The 12,109-nt window shown below is 36.1% G+C and overlaps 1 protein-coding gene across 3 annotated transcripts in view; it reads left to right on the plus strand.

Moving 5' to 3' along the window:
• Positions 1–1,949: 1,949 nt before the first annotated feature.
• LOC129768817 (homeotic protein distal-less) overlaps positions 1,950–12,109 on the plus strand; it is a 155,264-nt gene continuing 145,104 nt past the window's right edge. For 2 of the 3 annotated variants that reach the window (XM_055770719.1, XM_055770716.1), the window contains exon 1: positions 1,950–4,180. In XM_055770719.1, the coding sequence (XP_055626694.1) occupies positions 4,080–4,180 (101 nt within the window). In that variant the 5' untranslated portion in view covers positions 1,950–4,079. The remainder of the gene's footprint in view (positions 4,181–12,109) is intronic. The other variant, XM_055770717.1, reaches the window with a different exon arrangement.

The following is a 12,109-nucleotide window of genomic DNA, read 5'->3' on the forward strand; positions in this document are numbered from 1 at the left end:
ATTTAGTTGCTTACTTTTAATTAATAACAGTGGAAACATCGAATTTCGTTATTTGTGTTGGTGTATCAAAAATTACTCTGTTTTGATGAGGCTGAATTAGATGACTATAAAAACATAATGAAGACGAAGAAAACATATTTTTGGAGTTTTTTCATTCAATCATACCCTCTTCTTCAATTAAATGCCTATAAAGCCTGAAAAATACACAATGGCAACATTACACAGAAGTTTAATTTTCGGTCTGTCACATCGTGCGCGAGTATACGTGTTATGATTTTGCACGCGAGTACAGGAGGGTTAAAAAAAAGTAGCAACGCTGGCATTTCAGTAGTCAAACTTGTTTTCAATTATTTATGAAAGATGTTAATAAGCTGTATCTTGTGTTAATGACAAATTATTGATTTTTCTGATATCTAATATATTGACCGGATAGGCCGGATACCGGATAAAAACCGGATATCCGTTTTATATCTACTTTTTACATTAGCGCAATCACTGATCAGCCCTATTTTTCGCTAGAAGTCGTTTTGATGTGCTCATATGTTTATCTGTCAATCAAAACAAGGTCAAATGGTACACCTGATCAAATTCTCAATCATTAGAGGACCGATCAGTAGTTGGCACTCTTGTTTGTTAAAATATAGTTTTAGTGTCAGATTGACAGACTCCAACGATTTTTCTCTATCTTGGAATCAATTCATGGACTTATCATTGAGTCGTAGCACCTTGCAGTATTATTACATTGCATTATCGAGTTACATTGTGTTGAATTTGTGTTTTTGGTATTTAGTTTCTATATTTAAGAATATATTAGAGTCATTACTATCATAAAACCATATTCACCCTAAAATTAATACATCTTCAAGACAAATAGAGGCTTCGCTCCAACCAAAGGACCATCCATAGGCTCGATGCACTTCAGTACGGCAGCGACCCCGTGTCGCGCTGCGAGCTTTCCGCTTTTCATCCTCCAGCAGCATCGCCTCGTAAACAAAGCTTCTGCTATGGCTGGTTCCAACCACGCAAAGCAGCACCACAGCGAACGGACGAAGCCCCGTACGACGCCACTACGACATCACTACCACTGTTGCGCACTGTGTTGGAAGTGTTGTGTTGCCCGTTATTGATGTCCAAAGCTGCTCTGATGGATCGCGGGGGAAACTGGAACTGGAAGTAGGTGCATTTGCGCAGGAGAGCCGCGGAGGCGAGTGTGCATCATGCTGCCTCCCTGTTTGCACGAACGGCATAGCACAGCATAGCTCATTCAACAACGCACACACACACACACACACACACACACACACACACACACACACACACACACACAATGATAGCGGGAAACGGAACGAATCGTGTGCGATGGAATGGTTACGATGGTAGTGGTGATGCTTTGGCGCTCTCTGCTTTAGGTACTTCGCCAGAGAGTGTGTGACTCTGGTGTGTGCGTGTGTTGGTGTTGCAAAACTTGTTTTGTCGTTCCTTCTTGTCGTTTGTATGGGCTTTATCGAGTGGTTTGCTTTGCTGTTGTCGCTGATTCGGGTGGGTATGTTGTAAGGTGGTGCTGCTACGGCAGAACAACGCCTACGAGAGCGCGTGTTGCAAACGTCAGTGCAGTGGCGTACCTGAGAGGGTACCACTTGAAGTGGCGTTATTTTGCAAATTCTGTGGGTCGCACGTTGGGATGCTAGCAATCGTTGGGAAACATTGCCGAGAAGAGCAGAGAAGTGGTAGTTGCAGTCGAGAAGCTGAACCTGAAGGGGCTCGCCGGTCTACGCCACTGCTTGCATTCATGTTGAATAAATTACATCCAAAGAGGAACGCGAAAAAGGGGGCGGTGCGTGCACACAAGCGCACAGCCAATCAGAAGCGTCGAGCGCACATAATGATAGTGCTGTGCTGTGTGTTTAACGATCGATCCCAACTGTGTTCGGGCTGTTTCCCAAGTGTGCTCACAGTCACTAGTCTTTAACGCACTTTGTTCGTGGTTGGTCGCGCAACGAGCGTTGCCTTTTTTTAAATAATAATTCCCTTGACGCAAAGCCCGACGACGTGACGCACCGCAAAAACAAGGGATGACAACGGCGGCGGCGGCGAAGGGAGGAAGATAACGAGAAATAATAGTCATATCGTCGGCGGTTTTTAAGGCGAAAAAGAGAACGAGTGTGAGTGCCTGGAGAGGAAGCGACTTCGCTAATCGCAAGAAAAGAAGAATCGCGCGGCTTGTACACAATTTTTCATGTTATTAATGAAAATAGTATTAAACATTAAGCGTCATAAAAAAGTACGCAGCGGAGTGAAGAAAACAACAACAACATCGGAGCATAAAATAGCAGAAATATAAATACATACTTGTCCGCTTCTAGATTACATACAATTTGGAAAACTAATATTATATGCCATTAAAAATCTTAGCGATTCACTTCGGAATTGTTTTCGATTATATCATTACGTGCTTCGAAAGATATGTAATTTGGACACTCGGCCTGTGTTTTCGGGGTATCGTTTTTCGCTCGTCGACAATTAGTGACAATTGTTTTTTTCCTACGCCGAGAGGATTCTACTACCCCCAATCACACATAATAATAATCACAATAATCAATTGTGTGAAAGCAGCGATTAGTAGTGATCATTTGCGCGCGCCGGCAATGCTGCTGCTGCTTTGTGTGAGTGCTAAGTGATAACGTTCACGATTACGTGAAGACAGTGTCAAAACAATAATTAGTTTAAATCGAAACGATAAATTAGTGATGTTTATGTGCAGTTTTTTGCCCCATCGTGTCCAACATTGTGTGCTGGTGGCAGTGTAGTTGTGTGGGGCTAATACTAACCGGCCACCATTGACTGTAGGGCCCGGGAACTGTTGACCGCGAGAGAATTGTGAGACCAAGTGTTACCTAAAATTAGTATAACAACAACATAGCGTAATTAAATCCTGGACATCTCGGCGTTTATTTTGCCGGTTGTTTTCGTTTCTTCAACATTAGACCGGCCGACCAGTGAATGAAGATAGTATTTAATTATAACAACAATAAAACCCCTTCCCTCTTGGACTCGAGTGCAAGTGAATCATGGTCTGTTCGTGGAGGAATTGATTATGAGCATCGTGTCTAGCTAGGATCGTGCCCACCACAGCTAATCGGTACACTTACACGTGTTTCTGCGAGCAATCTTCACCCGTGTGTTCCTAATCAATTAGTTACATTTTGTGATATTAATCTTAGTTTTCAACAACAACAAAGCAACAAAATAAAATTAAAAAAACAACCGTCGGAAAGTGCGCGGGAGCAAATCATTCTGTTGACACATTGGCGCTCAATCCAAATCATCACCTCCTGATTGCTTGAATTAGTCGTGAAGTGATGGCATTTTGTTGGATCTCGATCTCGACGTGAAACAACAGTGAAGCAAACAGGAAAAAAAACCGAGAACATGAACAACATAATATCCCAGCGGGGATTCTCCTATTCATGTGTGTGCTTTTGAACCCCAGGAAGTGTGTGAAACTATCAACAACAATCCAAAGAAGAGAAGAACCCGAAACACAAAAATAGTTTGAAAAAAAAAAACACATCAGGATAACACAGTGCGCCAGGGATAGCAGAACTCAGCGGTGACCTGGTTGGATTAGTGAGAGAGAAGAAAGAAACCGAGAAACAACATCACATCAGCACGAGTGAGAATCGATCGGGGGAAGCTGTTTCCTTGTGCATCTCCCTGCAAGTCCCTGGGAGCGAGATAAAAAAAGTGATTATTAAGTGAACAACTTCCGGATGGTGTCAGTGTGACCTATAGGCTAAGCTAGGGTCAGTCGAAATTCGTGCGCGCCAAAGTGAACAACCCCAGTGGCGACCGTAACGCCGTAAAACGCCAGTAAACCTCCCCCCCCAAGTGAAGTGGCTTTTGTGGGCGATAGGCGCTGTGCTCAAAGCAGGTGCTGTGCTGCTGAGTGGGCGCGAGGAGTTTCCTCCAACGGCATTACGATTCATTTCGAAAAAGTGGCCTCGATCGGCCCCAACACGCTCAACTTCACGGATCTCGGGAGCCCTTACGAGGGCCCCCCCAGTACGCCACAGTCCGGGATGGATGCACCGGACGCGCCCCACACGCCAAAGTACATCGACGGCGGGGCGACGGCCGCGGGACCCGGCAAGTCTGCCTTCGTGGAGCTCCAACAGCACGGGTTAGTGAATTTTTGTGATTTTAGTGTGGTCTGCGAAAAGCGCGATAGCTCTAAGTTGGGAGTGATTTCCTCTTCCTTCGCTTTGCTGAATAATTTTCAGAACGAAGGTTTTAGTTGAGATTAAGTGTGATCAGCACATGCTGCTGACAATATTTCAATTTAGAACAATAACAAACATTGTTTGAGAATCGTCAGTCATCCATCTTTAGTATATTAACAGAAAAAAATACTACTAAAATAACTTTTTCTGGATGATTTCCTGTGCTATTTATTTGGTTAATCGTCGATAGTTGAAACTCATCGGTTATATTTTTTTTGACATACTCTTTGTGCCAAAAAACTTTGGGATAAGTTTAACTTTCAAGCAAGTTATTTATGATATGATATTTGATATTTGTAGATTTTATTATTCAAAGTAGTTTCCTCCAGTTTCTATAAACTTTGCACATCGACTTATAAACGATTCAAATAATTGGCGTAATACCAATTTTAAATAAGGAAATAACGTTCAATACTCCGGTCGATGTGTTCGAATGGTCGTTAAATATGTCGTCTTAATTTTGCCCTAATTTTTGGGAAAAGAGGAATGTCACAGAGTGTCAAATCAAATAAATATGGCACACACACACGCGCGATTTCGAGCCAAAAATTGATGCAAGATCTGTTATTTATTATACACCGCATTATTTAGTACACGAGGATTATGAAATTCGGGTCGAATTCGACGGTTTCTGGCTATCCAATGCTTCAAAACTCTGAGATAATATTCTCCAGTCAACTTTTCGGCAGGTAGAACCAATTTATATATAAAAGTTTGATATAGTTCTAATCCCGGAACTTAACTGACATACTGTGTATAACAGAATAGCAGAGTATCGTGTGAATTGATGAAATCGTCGTTTTTACCGTTATTTTTTTAGTTTCAGAAAATGGTATTCTAATAATTTTCAGAAGCAAAAAAATACACAACATGCTTGTTCTGCGTACATAATGGTTTGCATGTGCTAATTATTTATTTGCAAATTTCAAACTTTCATTATTTGGCATCTAAGTGCCGTTAATGGAATTTCAGTGAACAAGAATGATTTGAAGTTGGCGAATTGAAATCTTTATTGTTTTTGTTTGTCAAAATTGATGGTTTGTTTGGATATTTTTTTGTGAAAAAAGAATATCACAAATGATGTCGTCCATCGTTGGTCACTGTTCAGAATCAAAACGCTTATCTTTGGGGCTAATACGAGCTGTTTTCGATGGATCAAGAGTTCACAAAATCGCATTTAGTCAATTTTGGCACAATCAAATGACTTAAAATATCAGTTCGTGGTCTATGAAAAATATAAGAACTAAAATATAATTCAAATACAAACTGTTTCCATGCTGTAAAAAAGATTATAACATACAATTTGTACGGTACGAAGACGTCATTTTCTTGGTTGACCGTCTAAATGGTATTCAAATATTTTCAAAAGCAAAGTATAACATTATTACCAGCAGCATTTCAATTTCGTTCTTTGTTTGGGATCGTGAACAAATGCTTTCGTTCTTGCTAATTTGCTCTAACATTTTTTTTCTCAAATTCTGAATTTATGATTCTGACCATTATCATTGACATCGGAGTACATTCAATGGACTTTCAGTCACAGAGCAATTATTATTGGTACTTTGCGCAAGTCTTCGTTGTTTTTCAGTGAATAGTAAAACTTTTCACTGTCACGAAAACTGGTGTTCATCGCTGTGTTCGGTCGGAAAGACCTTTTCGCTCTATTTTCAACATCAAAATTATCATGTTTGAAGCGTCTTAACCAATGTCCATAGTCTGTTTTCGTTCAAGTGCACATAAATTCGCAATGTGCTGAAAACAATATAGTGTTCAATGTATTCCCACGTCGGGAAAACAATTTCTTTGTCAAATGTAACGTATTTTATTTATTTGATATTTCCTTTCTAGTTGGAGTTTTCCCTGCAATTATAATAAAAGCTTAAATTCTTATTCCCAAAACAATTATCCAAACAGTGTACCATATTCTGCCACGTGTCCATCAACTCTTCTGTTTAACACTAAAAAGTGTCGAACTTGAGGCTTGTAGAAATTTGAGATCTATTGGAAATGAGTCTCTCACGGTTTAAGGATTAAGTTATATCATGAAATTTAGTTTATGCTTTATGAGTGTTATTTCAGTGAAGGTATTCAATATTCATTGTGATACCAAATTATGCGAGTACGTGGTTCGATCCAGATGAAAAATTTGATATTACGTAAACCATGCATTGCCTAAAGGTTGCAATATGCTGCTCTGAATTTTTGCCGAGTGTTTAATTCATGAAATAACCAAAAAGAATTATGAGTTGATGATAAAATATCGGTCGCTTCATTGAGCCGTTGTTTGTAAATAAAAAGAAAATATGTTAAAAACAGTGGAGTCATTCTTCAGAGTTCCAGTCCAAATGATGCTAGAATCTACAAGAATAACCTGCGACTTGCCGTCCCCGAAGATCAGTTAAAAGAAACTCTATTGTGGTCTTGGATCCGAATTTAAAGTAACTATAGATATAATTCATAAAGTTATGTAAACACAGTATTAGTTATTGACAAAATGATTGTGCACGAAATTTAACCGCTGTTCGCGAATAAAAATAGAATTTTATCTTGTAAATTAGTGAATAAATACAGATAAAAATTGTTCCAGTTCCAGTTTTAAAGGTTATAAGAATTAATAGATAGTACATTAAGTTTTTTGGTTTACTAATTGAATGATGCTTTACTTTTGCTAGGAACCTAAAGAACACAGGACTTGAAGATCGTTGAGAGAAGCTTTTTTTTGTGGTTAGAGATTCAAATTTTTATTTGAAATATAACTCTTAAAAAAGAAAGATTTTTTTTTGAAAAAGTAATGAGGTCTTGATTAAACATTTTGCGCGACATTTAGCCGTTGTTCGCGAACAAAAATCAAGTTTATCTTGTAAATCAGTAAGAAAATACAGGGAAAAAATACAGAATATGAAACTAGCAATTCATGAGAATCGGTTGAGAATATTCTTCCTTGTGTTCTTAGATTTAAATTTTGAAAAATGGAATGCAACTCATAACATAATAAGAACACAGCATGGATGATTGATAAAATATTATACGCAACATTGAATCGTAGTTCGTAAATAAAAATTAAATTTCCCCTTTTAAATCAGTAAAAGATTTCTATTATGTAGAGGAGTGCTTTGAATGATGCTTTATATTTACTAGAACCTTGAAAAACACAGTACACGAAATTAGCGGTTAAGAACAAACTTTTAGATTCAAATTTTTACGTTATGAAATATAATTTCTAAAATATGGAAAGCACAGTATGAGTTATTGATAAAATACTGTGTGTTGTTTGTGAACAAAAATATAATTGAATTGCGTAAATTATTGAAAAATACACAAAAAGGAATACAGAACTTGCAGCCAGCGTTTCGAAAAGATTGGTTGGGAATTTCTTGTATTCTATCTTTGATTTGAAATATCATTCATGAAACAGGCAACACGCAGTATAAGTTGTTGATAAAATATTGTGCGCAATATTAAACCGTCGGTCTTGCGATGAAATGAACTCTTATGTTGTAAATCAGTGAACTCACTCATTAGAATTCCAGTTCTTGTTGTGTGGAAAGTTATAAGGAACTAATTAATTGAGCGTCGAGTTTTACGGTCTCACCGTCTGAATGGCATTTTATATTAAAATTTGCTAGAATCATGTTATAATCATTATTACCCACCAGTTTCATATTCTGAATTCGTAATTTACTGATTCTCACACATTTTTGTTGAATAATTTTTGATTACAATTGCATTTCAGTTGTTCTTTTTTTACAAAACCATTCTCGGCGGAGAGCCTTGGAGTATTAATAATATAACATGAGCTAGAAGAATTGAAACTGTTGTCAGCTGGCAGCTGGTCAATCAAATTCCGTCTTGAAAATTAGTAAAAAATATTGTTTAGAGTTCCAGTTCTTGTTGTATAGATTAACCAAAAACATTTCAAAGTTATGAAGAACAAATTCGATAGAGCATTGAATTTTTGTGTTCTCCGTCCAGTTCATTTACTATAATCAACCTTAAAAAATGTCGACATAGAAACTAGCGTTTCTTGAAGAGCGGTTAAGAAAAAACTCTTAGATTCAAACTTTTATGTTATGAAATGTAATTGCTAAAATGTGGAAAACGAAGTATGAGCTATTGACAAAATACTGTAATATTGATCGTTGTTGGTAAACAAATATATCCGGAATCTTTCAGGAGGTGATACAACAATTTTTTTTCCGAAATATATATTTTTATCAAGGCTCATATGGCGTTAGCCTGACGGGGCCGGAGTTCAATATTAATATGATACAACAATGACAGTTATTAAATTGTTCGTTTGTTTCGAGCTCTGTATGACTTAAACTGGGTCTACATCAAAAAGTACGCTACGTAGGACAGCTCGGTCAGTTCCGTTTGATAGAAAAATTTCAAACAACGCGTAGTTGTGAAACATATACACTATCGGATAAAAGTAACATACTGGAAGTAGAAAAATTAAAAGTTAGTGTTTTTCAATGTGCTATTTTTAATTTTTACCTGAACATGCATAATAAACAAGATTGTTGCTATCAACCATATTAAAGCTCCAAAACCACTCCACAATTTGTTCGTTGACAACACACTTCGATTTTTTCTGATTTCACTGCAATACTATTGAAAACAATTCATGGTGAGCCTTCCACGATTTTTTAGTCCACTGTATTTATAATAGTCAATTAACATTCACTTTCACGTTGAGACATTACATTTTTTTCTTAAATTTAGTCATATAAGAAATATTGAAAAAAATTCAATAATCAATAATTGATAAAATTGATAAAATTTTATGCAATACATTTAACCGTTGTTTGTGAACATAAACGGAAAAATGTAATCTGGAATCTCTCTTTTCAGAGTTTTCTTTCTTGTTGGGTAAAATAACTGATAAAAAAACAAAAGCTATAAGGAACTATTTAATTATTGAGCGAGTTCTTGGTTTTACCATTTGAATGACGGTTTACATTCAGTAGAATCTCGATCAATATTCGTCTATGATTCATAAAATTAGGGAAACACATGTGTTATCGGTAATCTTTAAAAATAGGTCTATGTTTCATAAAATTAGGAATACACAATATGTGTAATTGTTACAATACTGTTGCAAAATTCACCATCGTGAACAAAAATAAAATATCATCATGTGAATCAGTAAGATCACAGTACTGTCAGTGTACAGTTCAAGTTCTTGTTGTGTAGATTGACAAAAAAAAATTAAGAGACTTATTAAATGAGCTTTTATTTCTTGAGCTCTCCGTCTAAGTGACCCCTTATTTACCATTGGCTGGAATCTTGTGAATATTGTTTTAATAATTTTGCCGATTTCTTAATTCTAATATTCCAAATGATTTTTCATTACATCACATTTATAAGCTAGTAGAATGACAACCAATGGCATTACAATACAAATAGAATACAATTGATTTCACGTTGTATGAATAGACCACATAAATGGCATATTTGTTAATTCTTTTGATATTGATTGTTTATCATGTCAAGCTCAAGATATCAGAATTCGGATATTCCGTAAAACATTTTTCGGCGTTTTGAAACAGGATAACATAAAAGTTTACATTATCATTGGAACCATGGAATTTATTTCAATTTTATTTATATTATTTATTTCAGTAATTTAGCCATCCCGTTTCACTATATTTCCGAAGGAACCTGTAGCATACGGAAATATTTTTGTTTTTGTTTTAGACCATCTTGAAGCAATTCAGCGATACTTCAAAAATAAACTACATTTATTTTCATAACAGTCTGAGTGTTTGAAGTAGCATAGTATTTTTTTTCACATTTCCTCTGAATATAATACAGTCAACTCTCCCTAACTCGATGTTCTGTAACTCGATGGTCCCTTGGATATCGAGTTAGGGAGAGTTGACTGTAGTACCGTCGGTCTGCAACTGAAATTGTATGGACTGTCTTACATTTATGAATGGAGCTATAAACCATGTTAATGCAATTGTAAATCAAATAATTCTTCATTTTTTCATAGAAACAAGGGTAATTTTCGTAAATGTTAAATCCATGTGAATTAAAAGAAATCATATCGAAAATAAGCAACAATTGAAATCAATAAGGTATCTTTTGTTCAACAATAAATGCAACCAGACGTCAGATATCGATGAAAACATTTTTGAATGATGCAATTATGAGATAAGACAGGGGCTCCGCGGCAAATTTGTGCTCCGCGAAATTATAGCAAATGCTCTCACTTGAAAACCCACATTGAAAAAAACATTCTTTAATTTAATTTCACTGGGCATATAGGGCATATATCTTGTTCACTCACTCGTGTAATTGCGACGCGCATCCGAAATGGAGTTTTTGATTGCGACGCGCATCCGAAATGGAGTTTTTCCCAGTTGGGTAGTGTCAATTTAAATTGGGTTTGTTTTATTGATCAAATGTTTTTGCTATAAAAAGGGCTCTGCCATAAAAAAAATTCTGAAACCCCCTGAAATAAGCTAATGAAACGGAATAAGCAAACATTAGAACGAAAATACAATTGGACAAAACAATCGAGCAATTCTGTTGGGAATCAGTTTTTGTGATTTTTAGAATAACTCCGACTCTCCACACTTTTTCTCCGGAAGATTTTTCAATTTGTTAGTTTAGTAGTATCGGCTAAATTAACATCATAAAGACATTCGAAAAAAAGTTAAAACTTAAACAACGCCTTAGTGCCAATTTAAGTGCCTATTAACACTTTGACTGCAAACGACGAGAGAACTCGTGGATAAAATACGAGTTGTCTAGTAGTTGACAGCAAATGTGTCTTGAAATAAAACTGATGCTGGAGAGAAATTGTTATTTTCAAGCAGTTCTCAAAAAAATCGGGGCAGTTTTTGTAATTAAAATTGTGAGAATACGTAATACCAGTGTGAAAACATATTTTCATGGGAACTACCAATTGTTGTAATGTTTTACATTGAGTAGGATATGGTAAATTGTTATCGTCACATAATTTGAAAAAACAATTTTACATTATTTATTAGCTGTTTACAGACATAACTTTTTGTTTCTACCACAATCCTAAGTTTTTTTTCGGCCCACGAAAGGATAATTTAAAGCTACATTTCGACGGTATTATAATTTTAACACTTTGTTGAACAATCTGTCATTTCACCGGCTGTCATTTAACAACTTAATATGGAAGCGAAGTAGAGCATTCACAGTAAACTTCAGAGAATTTTAATTATAATGTTTGTAATGAAATTGTTCTATGAAACGAAATTAAACTTTGGACATATTTTTTTTAGCTTATGAAACGTCTGTTTGGTATACCTGTATTGCAACCTCCAACACGTAACGGTGCGCCACGAGCGATTAAATACGATGCGCAAATGCCGTTATCATCTTGGTCTTTATAGATGTAAACATAAAATGCAAGTGTAATGACGATTTAATGAGGTAACGGCCACGTTGTGTAAATGATACATTTTATGTAGTTACGATAGATGATCTATCAATAAGATTATTTTTTATTTAGATTATTAGATTATCGAAAGCTAATTGTAACATATTGTTATTGAATGATAAAGAAAAACAATTATCTCGAAATCAGCATTTCGCATTTAATAGATCGTCAGAGGTTCTCCAAATCTGGTTCTAGGTACTAACCCATTTGCCGCTAATTATCGTATTATTTTACCAACAAATCGATGTACATTCTAGCGATTATTGAGTGATCTATAAAAATTTATTTTCTTCTCCACGAATGTCGCCAGATACAAGAGTCTTATCTTCAAATCTTCAAATCCTCAAAACTTATTCTAGTATTGGTTTTAAGTGGAGCTGGTGGCGTTTAGAATTGGTTAGGAGCT

The sequence above is a fragment of the Toxorhynchites rutilus genome, chromosome 2 (genome assembly GCF_029784135.1).
Source record: "Toxorhynchites rutilus septentrionalis strain SRP chromosome 2, ASM2978413v1, whole genome shotgun sequence".
Classification (NCBI taxonomy): Eukaryota; Metazoa; Arthropoda; class Insecta; order Diptera; family Culicidae; genus Toxorhynchites; species Toxorhynchites rutilus.